The 12,689-nt window shown below is 30.3% G+C and overlaps 1 protein-coding gene across 3 annotated transcripts in view; it reads right to left on the reverse strand.

The window, feature by feature from the left end:
* Window positions 1-12,689, reverse strand: part of LOC129949303 (solute carrier family 12 member 7) — an 81,247-nt gene that overhangs the window by 47,722 nt on the left and 20,836 nt on the right. For all 3 annotated transcript variants that reach the window (XM_056060684.1, XM_056060683.1, XM_056060685.1), the window contains one exon: window positions 2,025-2,153. In XM_056060684.1, the coding sequence (XP_055916659.1) occupies window positions 2,025-2,130 (106 nt within the window). In that variant the 5' untranslated portion in view covers window positions 2,131-2,153. The remainder of the gene's footprint in view (window positions 1-2,024; window positions 2,154-12,689) is intronic.

Raw genomic sequence — 12,689 nt, forward strand, 5'->3', positions numbered from 1 at the left:
TGAGGGTTTTCTATTGCTCAGTAGTGGAAATTTTATTTATTTACAGTACCCGATAAATGGAAATGGGCCTCGTCAGATGAAATTAAAAGAGCACCAACGGGAATGTTTTGAAGAATGTCTTTACAAACAGCTCTGCAGAACCAACATTACGTATATATTCCTCTACGACAAATGCCATGCCACGTTGACCTCTATTTATCTATACCCGGAATACCATTTTATCTATAAAAAGCTTTAAATATAAACGTCTAAAAATACGGAAGGTTTTTTGCCGGACCCTTTAGTATCAAATCAAAACTTTATGTAGAGTCAAATAAAGATTTATAACTTATGAGAATTTGCAGAAACTAACTTAGATACTAAAATAAGATTTCTACTTTGCAAAATCATCATACAATTTTTTGTTAAGAGAAATTTTGAATTTTAACTTAACCTTAAAAACTCCGGTTTGGTTGTTTTCGGAATATTTAAAGAAGCATATTTAAAAAAAACTGTTGTGAAAAAAATTAAAGCCGAGATTAGAATTAAGGACATCTTAATCCTTTAAGAAAATATTGTTTTGTTTGCGGGACAGAAAAAAAACGTAACTTTGTAGACCAGTGTAATTTGATTAACATTCATAGCTTTTGATAGCAATATTTAAAAAAGTATTGTTTTTGTGAATTTGTTTTATTTATTTTTGTTGAGAATGAGAATCTATTTTATTGCGAGGAACTGACAAGTCTCCAAGAGTAATTCTTGTCATAAAAAAATTGTTTACTCAAATTAGCCTTTTAGATTCGGCTTAAAACTGTACGTCCCCTCCATCAATGACAACGTATTCGCAAACAGAAATGGTTGAAAGCTGTAAGTCACTAGGCCCCAGTTCTCTATGGGCTTTTGCGCCACCTAATGTTTTTTTTTTAAATTAACCAAAAAATAAACATAAGCCAAAGGTTTTCCGGATACGTGCAAAACCTTACAAAAATAGTTTTTTTTATTAGTTATACATATGTATTTATACGTACATATAACATACATCTTATTATATATTATGTATGTAAATGTAAGACTTATAGAAATCTTATCGAACATGGGTAAGTATTTAAGGAGTAGTTTTGACTTTTGGTTTTAATTTGCCAAATGATTATTGATATTTACGTCAGCAAAAAATGGGTACAAAATATTGTATGTATTTGCCACTTGTTTAGTATCATTGGTATCATGATGGATCACCTATAAGTTGATAAAGATCTAACGGTATTAAAATTTAAATATAAGTCCCATAGATGTCAGTAGTCAGTAGAACTGTAGATTATGAAAAACAAGAGTAGCAATAAAACGATTACAATTAGAATTGGCAATTGATCTCACTCTCATAACAAATATTTATGTAATCTAGTCTCATTATTCTCGAGGAATATTGCAAAAATGGCCTAGTTAAAATAAAAATCAGAAAAACCTGAATTTTGGCATAAAGATTAATTTATAGGTCTATCCTGTAAAAATATTCTCTATTATAAAACCTAGTTTCAGAGTGGTATCGCCAAGGGGTCACACCATCATTTTAAAATTAATATTTTGTTTGCATTTTGTTCAATAACTCTCAAGAAGTTTGCTTTCTACATAATTATTTGAGAACAGCAGGCAATACAATTATGTATAAAATGACACATTAAAAATGTCTGTACGTTATTTAGTTCTTAAGTTACAGAGGTTCAAACTATATCTTTTTATGAAGATAGGGCAAAAACTATATGACATTTTAAATAAATAATGAAACTGGCTGCAATCCATAGCTTATTAAAAAATAATTGAAAATGTTTAAGCTAAGCACTTAAATTTACTCAAAAAAGTAGTAAAGTAATATTTTGTTGGTTATAATCGTTAAAAATAGTTTCTATATTAAAAATATATAAATTTTAACAGAGGTACCGGATGAGTGAAACCACCATCATAAAATTTGTGTAGGCATATTCACTTTGATACCCAAAATCAATTTGATATTCAAAATCTTTCTAGGCATATTTTAAATAAGTACATACCTTGAGTATAAGACAATAGTCCTCCTGTTACGGCTTCCTCTTCAATGTCATGGTTAAGCTTGCTGTCATCTCCAGTGGCCCTCGTCACTTTAAATCTTTCAGGCATATTATATCCGTTTATTAAATCAACTAAAATAAATACCAAAACTTTATTTGAGTATAATACTTTCAGCTTTTTTAATTAAATAATTGGGTATGTTTTTTAAAAATAACTAACTTAACTAACAAATAACAAAAGGTTAATTAGCCTAGATTGCTACTAATAATAATTTCATTTACTTACTATTTAATTAAAAAGGTCAACGCACAGCTTATCTGTTATAGTTATAACACAAACATCGATCTTAGCTTATGAAACATATTTCAAAATGAGAATTAAGTGTTTTTTTTAATTCAAATTGAAACTTTTGACATTTTGACAAAAAAAAATTGTCAGCTCGAAAATTTTACGAATGAAAAATGATTTTACCTCCAAAACCATTTTTTTAAGAAATGAAAAATAATGTTTTTTTTTTACAAAAAATAAAAACCTAACTTTGGCTTTAAACTAATTTTATATTTTTAAATATATTGTTGTCAAAATTGAGTACTATTTTGAGAAAATTAGAATTGACAGTTCTTTTTTTGAAAAAAATTAAAAACCTAAAAAATAATTAAATTAATTAAATATCTTTTCAAAACTTTGAGATTTTGGCTTAAATATAAATTTATCTTATAAGAAATATTGTTTTGAATATTCGATAAAATTTTTGAAAAATCGAATTGAAAGTTTCTTAACAAAAATAACCTAAAAAAAGCATTTCTATTTGTATCTGTTTATGTACGAAATAAAAACTTTGCAGAAATGCTACTAAGATTGGTTAACGACTAAAAAATCTCGTTAACAAAAATTGATTTTGAAATCGTACTATTTCATCATATGCAAAATATTGTTAGTCATTTTTTTCAAATTATTTAGAATAATTTAATTGACAACTTTTTTAACAAAACACAAAAACCTACAAACCTTTTAAGCAAGACAAATGGGCATACAGGATGGGTCGCATTCCAGACTCTTTTTTTTGTTTAATTTGATAGGTTTTTGGTATTAATTACCCATAAAATGAATTTGTATTAAATAACAACGGTATACGCAACAAAATGAGAAAATGGGTGTTTTATCAGAAAAACAACGATTTTATAAATTAACGGATTGTATTAAATTGCGCATTGCATATACGATCCTTTCTACCATATTGCGCGAACGTCTGAAGCCTTTCGTCAACAACCTGACAGGACCTTATTAGTGTGGCTTCAGGCCAGAATTCCCACCAAATATTCACAACACGGCAGATCTTGGAAAAAAAAAAATAGGAATTTCAAATCGATACCCATCATCTCTTTATTTTTTAAAGCCGAGTATGACAGCATCTATAGGAAAGAGCTCTACAGAGCAATGTCTAGTTTTGGAATCCTTGTCAAATTTGTCCGTTTCAGATACCAAGGTCAGAAAAGATCTCATCGATGCATTTGATTTAAAACCAAATGCACTGTCATGCGACATCCTTCTGGAAAGAATTGTGTAAGAAGACTTACACTCAACCGTCACCACTAGAGGCACAATCTTCCAAAAGCCCACCCAATTACCAAGATGAGTTTAGGGCAAGACCAATAATAGCTGTCATCAAAAAACGACATTGAACAACAATGTCTTGGACAAAACGTCACCATGGACAGCTGTAACTTTGAGGTACTTGAGGACTTTGTCTATCAAGCCACTGCTATAAGCTCAGACAACGACATCAGCGCTAAAATCAAACGAACAATAACTCGTACAAATCGCTCCTTCTTTGTCCTAAGAAGGCAACTGAGTAGTAAAGCCCCCTCTCGAGCATCTTAAACCATTATTTATAAGACACTCATCATCCCAGTTCTTATTTATGGCGCTGAGGCCTTAGGATGCCTCGAGAGAAAAATTCTTCGGTGATTTTTAGTCTTATCTGCATAGATGCAGATTGGAGGAGAAGATACAAGCTAGGGACCGAGCTGGCTGAAGACGCATGTTGGTTGAGGCCCAGATCTGCCCTTGACTTTAGGGCTAATTTAAGTGAGTATGTATAAGGATTGTATTAATTATAAAATCTTTATTTTACACTTTATTTATTGACTAAGCAAGAGTACCAACTATTGTTTACGACTTTTGTTTTCAAAAGTCAAACATTTTTGTTTAATCCTTAATTTTAATGTTTTGTTTTTTATAATTTACAGGCACTCAAGGGGTTATTAGTAACCTTTATATGTTTATATTTAAACACAGTGCGAGCATTAGGAAAGATTTTAGAGGAGATACCGGTGCACATTGGTCTTAAAGTTCTGTACATCAAAATGAGAGGGAAAACGGAGATGATCATTACATAAAAGCTGATCTGTGATACACATACCGAGTACTGACCTGGATGCAAGTGCCACTCATAGACAGTGAGATCGGGGGTGCTGTGAAGACCAGAATTTAATTTATTTTTAAATTGTGAAATTAAGGACTAAATTGGATTAAATTATTAAATATACATTTGTAATCGTACCCTAAAAACTCGATGACTTTTAGTTTATGAAAAATTTCAAAATTACCAAAACAATTTTTTTATAAAATTTAAATTTAACTTAAAACATGCCGTTAATCCCATACTATTGATGTAATTCTGTTTCTTTAACTCAATATTTGAAGAATATATTTTCTGAGCTCAAGATGAATAGTACTAAATAAAACAATACTTTTACAGAATAAATTCTTATAAAAATATGAAAAACATTATTAGCTCATTTAAAAGTGAACATTGAAAATAATCACTGACCAGAATTTATTTTTTGTTGAACATACATGATTATAAATAATTTAAAACACACATAAATACAACCGAGCCATTAATCCATCCTTTTCAGTTGATGTCGGCAATTAAGATAGTTCTTTTTGATAATGCACAAGTTGTTTTACTTAGATATAATTCATTAAAAGTCTTATAGCCTTACACCGTTCATCACAAATTGAAGGATTGATTAATTCAAAAGATAATTTAAAAATATTGCGGGAGAAATGGTAAATAGATCAAGAGCCAAGCTTTTTGTTTTTATTAAGTGTGTGTTTTAGTAATAATGTTTACATATATGTACACACGTATCCAACTCGTAAAAAAATTAATACTTTGAATAAATACATACTATATGAAAATACGAAACTAACTACTTTTTGAAAATATAGACATGGATTTTATCACGCGCTCTGATTTGAAATATATTTGCGTTAACCATCAAACAACGAATTATACGTTAAATTTTAGGGGTCAGTTGGTAATAGAAATGTGTTAATTTTATAATAATGACGTAAATTAATTTATAACTCATAATAAGATTTACCATAGCACTAAATTGATTTTAAAATTATTTATTTATTAATTTAATCATAATTATTATCGTAGCTATTAAATTTAAAGCAAACCGTGAGAAAACGATAAAAAAGAGTTTAAGTGCATAACTACTAAAAGAATTTAACTAAAAAAACACAATTAGTTCTGGAAATTTAGGTAATACAACCAGAACCTTCAAATTAATAATTCATGAAATTTATAATTAGAATTAACGTTTTGGTACAGCTTATAAGCTTTATGTCCAGACGCATTAAAAAGGGGTGAGAGTGGGGGAAAGCAAGTTGGTCAAATATCATACCGTAATAGTTTTTAATATTACATCAAATAGAATTTTGGGGAATTAACATTTATTTCTGGTCAGGGTTGTTCTATGATAGATTATTGTTTGGCTAGAGGCAATTGGCCTATTGTTATAGAGGATTTTGAGGTACAAACCGCAAGCTATTCAGTCCACCTTCCAATAGTGACATTTATGAAATTTCAAAACGTCGATTCTACGGTGAGCGAACTAGTCCTAAAATATAAATGGGTTGATAGCCAGGTAGTATTGTAAAAGCGTAGACCCGATGCGCAAGTAAATAGTTTATCAAGCCATGTATCCTGGTCCTGTGAGCAGTCGGCTGGCGAAATAATAGAAGTTATTAAGAGTTCAGCCATGCCACCCAATAGGAAACAAAATTTTACTGCTGAGTGGTACGACTGGGAATGCATAAAACTCAGAAAAAAGTCCTTTGCAATGCTTAAAATTTTTAGGAAAAAACAAAGTCTAATTTCTTTAAATCGCTCTACCTAAATGCAAATAAAGCCGGGCTAGATGGAATTCCAGCTGAATTTAAAAACAAAACTCATCCCCACCTTTCCTAAATCTTCTTCTTGATTTTTTAATTAATGTCCCAAATTTGTCCAATTTTTAAAAAAGGAGATCCTAGCTCACCAGCAAACTATAGAGGCATTTCGATTCTTTCTTGTTTGAGAAAAATATTTACCCAAATTTTATACTGCAGGCTTATGAGGTGGGTAGGAGAAAACTAATTGCTCAGCACTTTCAAGCTGGTTTTCCCTCTGGTCTTTCAACTGTGGATCAAATCTTCGCACTCTCCAATATAGCAAAACGTTCCATCGATAACAAACAAAAACTGTATGTCTTTTTCATTGATTTTAGGGCAGCATTTGATACTATCAACCGGAGCTCACTAATTTATAAATTATCAAATTTTGGTATATCGACGAAATTTTTAAGACTCTATAAACTTCTCCTCACAAATACTTGCGCTACTGTGTCTAATGGGAGTTCCATATCCAGCTTCTTTAACACTGATTGCGGTGTGCCCCAAGGTTACCCCTTAAGCCCGATTATGTTCGCCCTTTTCATTGACGATGTCTCCCGTGATTTCCCTGGGGGTGTTAGGTTTGGAAATATACTTACTAAGGTACTACTTTATGCGGACGACCTTGTTGTTTTGTCGGACAACCCCACCACATTACAGTTACAAATTAATAGACTTAAAAACTTTTGTGATAAATGGGACCTGAATATAAACACCTCAAAATCAAAAATTATGATTTTTGAAAGCACCCGTCGAAGTAGAAACCCGCTAGAAGCATGGTCATTGGATCGTGAACCTATAGAGGTGGTTAACCAATTTAAGTATTTCGGTGTTTTATTTTGTAGCAATCTAGATTTCAGGCACCATGTTAAGGAAAAATGCTTATCGGCAAAAACTGCAATAAACCTTATATGAAACAAAATCTTCTGTAATAAGTACATAGATATCTCAGCTAAATTTAGAATTTTTGAAGCTACTATAAACTCATACTTATGCTATGCCAGTCAAGTTTTTAGTTACCAAGATCTTGATGAATTTGAGATAGTGCAACGCTTCTTTTTTAAACGAATATTTAAACTTCCAAACTATACACCAACTCACGCTTTACATGTGGAATCAGGGATCCCTCCGATTTTTCTAAAAAATCTTAAATTTAATGCCGATTACATAATAAAAGTAATGCAAAGGTCAATTAAAAATCTTCATAAGCAAATGATGGATTTCACATTCCGAAGGAATTTATCGCCGTTTAAAGAATGGTATGAAATAGCAAATTGTACAACTTCTCTTGATAATTGGAAAGGTAGGTTTTATGAATGTATTGCGTTGGTTGATAACTCATTGTATCTCAAGTTCTTGAATAGGACTCGAACCTCTCCAAGCAGATTGGTCTATAAGCAACTCAATCACTCTTTGTTCGTAAACAATTATTTTAATAGTAATCTTTCTGCAAATCAAATAGGTACTTTGTTTAGAGCAAGAACTGAGATGTTAAATCTGAATTACAAACCTCACAGAAATGATAATCCCAGGTGTCACCCCTGCAATCGAAATGAAATCGAAGATGTCAACCACTTTTTAGAAGTTTGTCCAATTCTACAAGAACTCCGAAGACTTTATTTTTCAAAAAGCTTTCTCAATCACCAGGAAGCGAAACAAATTTTAAACGGAGAGTGGGGTTGGAAGGACCTTTACAATTTGATTGATTATGCCTTAGATTACCGAAACAGTTTCTTAGAGTAATTTTAAATTTTTAAATATATGTATATTTATGTATCATTATCTAAGATGTAACGAGGAAATATATATTATAAACTTGGATATTATGCTCATTTAAATTCAATTTATTTATTCAATTGTATACATAATCTATTTATAAACTTACTATAAACTTAAACTTTCTTTTTTTTTATTCTCGATAAATGTCAATTTTCAGGCAGACGGCAAATATATTTTTCGCCATGCTAATGTTCTCATATAATTTTTCAACTGTATTTCGAGTTTTGGTCAAATAAAGAATTTATAATAATAATAATAATACATTTTGGATAAAAATTGTATTTTAATATAAAATTTGAACATCTATGTCAATTTAGAGTGAAAAACTCTATGATTCACATATCCGCCTCTGGAGTCCATGACGATGATAAATAGGCCTTACGACATCAGCATCCATTCTCTTCAAATTTCTTAACAATTGCACCGATTGTCTTTTGTAGTGAATTTTAATTAATGCGTTGTTCGATCCATTAGCAATTATGGCAAACATAAAATTAATATGATCGCACTTTAAGCGACAACTGTGTTTCAAAAATGTCAGCTGCCAGGACTGCTAATTTAAAACCGCGAAATAAATTACTTGATATGAACGAAGTAAAAAAATGATAAATAACTAACCAGGGCCATATATGTTATCGAATCTACTTTTGATTCTATCCGAAATTCATTTCCGATTCTACTTTCAAATCGTACTACGTATGAAAGTAGCATCGGATGCCGGTTATACCAACTTTTTTCAAAAAAAAATTTACTTTCGAACGAGTATCGAGTTATTTGACATTAAAAAAAACATCAAATATTTTGACAAAAATAATTGTTGCAAAAATGGACACCGTTAGAATTTTGTTTAATTTGCAAAGAAATGAAGAACGGTACGAGCCAATTGAACGCAGAAGAATAAGATATAATACCAAAATAATGGAGCTGAGTGAGAAGAGGTTTTTACAAATATATAAGGTAGAATATTTGAACGAATTCTTATTGAAAAATTTTAGTTTTGTTAAGAGCTATAGTCTTTTTAAAGACGGATGTTCTGACTTAACACCATATTATCCGACATGACTACTCGCAGAAGGCAAAATGCTGTTCCGATTATCATTAGGTTATCAGCAGCATTGAATTTAACATGAGGTTACCAAAACCAAATCGGTGGTGACAAGAACGCTGGAATTGCACAGCAAACCATGACAAAAATGCTTGCCGAAGTTTTGACTTCAATCGAAAGAGTCATGTGTCCGCTGATGATGAATTTTGAAATGAATGAGGAAGAGAAACGAAAGTCCAAACGCTATTTTTGGCAAATATCCAAACAAATTCCCGGTGTAATTGGGGTAGTATTTTCGATTTTGCCTTGTTTTGAATTCTACTTTCGAGTTACTTAGTTCCTTGTTTATTCGAAAGTTCATAAGAATATAGTTGGGACTACTACAACTATTCGATTCTCGTTGGTTCGAAAGTAGTCAAATAGATACATGTACCAATTTTTAGAATTCGAGCAATTTTATTGTAGAATCTAGTTACATAGTAGGGACCAGGTTTTCCAATAGGGACTTCAGTTTGGCAGTTGATAGAGGCCCAAAGCTGAGCACTGGCTTAAGTGCTCACTTTTGTAGCTCAATATGTTTGGATTGTGTTACTGCACTTGCGCTATGTCTTCAAAATACTTCACTTCAATTTACTTCACTTTTTGTACGTGATAGGAAAGGGACAGATGACGAAATAGCAATAAAGAAACAATTAAAAATAGCAAAGGAAAATAAAAATAGTTTAGTTAAAAATTATATTCTTGTAAACACTCCAATGCACACATGTGAGTCAACACGTTCAGTAGACAATTTACCAACACCCGTACTTCAACGAAACATCGCTCCTGTTAATTAGATTATACTTGAGGTATAAGAATCTGAGGAATCACTTGGACAAAGACTTTTCACAGACGTTAACTAGGCAACTTGGACCTCCTCCCCCGAACAAAATGCAGCTGATTGTAAAATCATTGTTGTTTACAATTTTTTAACTTCCCATAGGAAGTTATTGTAATGGGTACGATTTGTCAAATTGAAAATTTTGACATTTCTCGACGTTTCAAGGTCCTTAGAGTCGAAATAAAAGATTTTTAGAAAGATGTATGTGCTTGCGTGTGTACGTACGTTCGTACGTTCGCGACGTTTTATTCGTTGTCCATAGCTCAAGAACAAAAATAGAAATCGACTTCAAATAAACTTTGTTATAATAATGCAGAAAGGGTTCTCAAAAAAATTGCGTGGGTGGTTTTCTTACCATAGCAGTTTAAAAGAAGTTGAACATTTTGGTTAACCCTTAATATTTTACGAACCAAAAACGCTAGAGACTTAAATTAAATTTTAAATTATATATTGTAACGTGATACCAAAGAAGTATTCTAAAAAAAAATCCAATAAACTTTTTTTTTTAAGTCAAAAAACTGAAAACAAAATTGTTACCTCAAAAATTTTACTACAACAAAATGATTGGGATCATGACGAAATCTAGAATGCCAAAAATCTCGAATGCCGAAAATCTCGAAAATAAAAAAAAATTATCTAGAACGCTAAAATCTCGAATCCACAAAAATCCAGAACTAACAAAAATCTCGAAAGACTCTATCTAGAAAAAAATCTCGAAAAAAAATATAAATTCGAGATTTTTTTTTTTTGTATTTTTAACAGTTAAAAGTCAATAAAACACAAATACATCAGTTTACCCAATATTTTATTTTCTGCGCAAGAAAAAAAATTTTTGCAAACAATGAAAAAGGTGCATTTGTGTAGCAATGTGCAATTGTATGATTGATAACTTTACTTGTCAACTTTAAGTTTGTTAAGAAGCAGTAAGTTATCCAGAATGTATGTTTGAATTTTTGAGACAATGTTTTCAAACATACATTCAGGATTTTTGCATTCGAGATTTTTTTTTTTCTAGATTTTGGCATTTCGGGATTTTATTTTCTAGATTTTTGTTTTCTAGATTTTTTCCATTCTAGATTTTTTTTTCGAGATTTTCATATTCGAGATTTTTACTTTCTAGATAATTAATTTCTAGATATCGTGGTAGACCCAAAATGATTTTATCTCTAAAACAATTTTGTGCAAAGAAAAATAAAGTTTTTAAGAACTGGTAAAATTTTGAGAAAAATCGAATTGAAAGTTTTTTTACAAAAAATAAAAACCAAAACAAAAAAATTAATAAAAGTTGGTAAAAATTGATTTTCGACTCAAATATCTTTTCAAAACTTTGAGATATTAGCTTTAAATTACTTTTATCTTAAAAAAAATACACTCAGCAAAATTTTGAGGAAAATCTAATTGACAATTTTTGTTTACAAAAAATAAAAACCTAACAAAAAAAACAATACTTGGTAAAAATTTACTTACGACTCAAAAAGCCTTTAAAAATTAAAAATATTGTCTTTAAACTCTTTTTATTTCACAAAAAATATGGTATTCGATATTCAGTAGTTTTTTTAAACCCAACAGTCCGTTTTTTCATAAAAAAAAATAAAATCTACAGAAACTAGTACGCAAATTTGGTAAAAATTGATGTTCGGTTCTTGTAAAAATTTAAAAAATGATACTAAAATGGATAAACATTTGTTTTCGACTAAAAATCTATTTAACAAAACTAGATTTTCAAGCTAAACTATTTCTTTATATGAAAAATATTGCTGGTAATTTTGAAATTTTTAAGAATAATTCAATTGACAACTTTTTTAACCCAACACGAAAACCTAAAAATTGTAAGCAAGATAAATCGACTGACGGGATGGGAAGTTATCAGTATGGGTCCAGCCTTTTTCTTACGGTCACAATTTCTTTTTTTCCGGTTTCTTTTTTGTGAAACAAATTGAATTCTTTGTTTTTTTTACTAAATAAATAAAACTTATATTTTTGGTATTGTATTTTTTATTGGTTTATATTTGTCTTTCTTACATCCTATTTTGGTCTGACAATTTTCTCTTTTCTTATAGGTTCCAAATGGACATTCTTCACACAGGTCACACCGCTTTGTAAACTCTACAGGAACGACTCGAGAGAATTGTCACCTCACAAAGATGTGATTAAAACTAGCCATACTAATATCAATTTGACACTGTTTGACATTTTTCTCGGATCTATTTGACTATAATCTACAAACTACATTGGCGTTGAAAACCAACATACCCATTTAATTAGTCAGATTCAGTACAAATTTATTATAGCTGTTAGTATTTATTTAAAAGTTAAAACCCATTATACTAATTGTGTAAAAAAACTACCTTATAAATAAAGACATAAAATCTGTCCGATCAAAATTGTTTAAAAAAGGATGCAAAATATAAAAACACTATAAGATGGATGGACTTAGTAAATTAAGAATTCAGAGATATTCATAAATGCAGATTATAACATGAGCGATAATGCAAATTCCTGCAGTCGCGTGCATCTATCCCGCTCTGCTTTTCTTTATAATTGCGAATGGAAGCAATACATTTAAATATTAAGCTAATCCCAGTGATGCCATACACTAACTTTTTTAACGCTACATCATTATGAGTACTTTTTAAAAGCCATAATCAAAAACTGATAAAAAGAAACCTAAGAAAAAATAGTAGTAAATTTCAAAATTAACTAAGGTAACCCTACATTAAAGTAATATTAAAT

Source organism: Eupeodes corollae, chromosome 3 (genome assembly GCF_945859685.1).
Source record: "Eupeodes corollae chromosome 3, idEupCoro1.1, whole genome shotgun sequence".
Taxonomy (NCBI): Eukaryota; Metazoa; Arthropoda; class Insecta; order Diptera; family Syrphidae; genus Eupeodes; species Eupeodes corollae.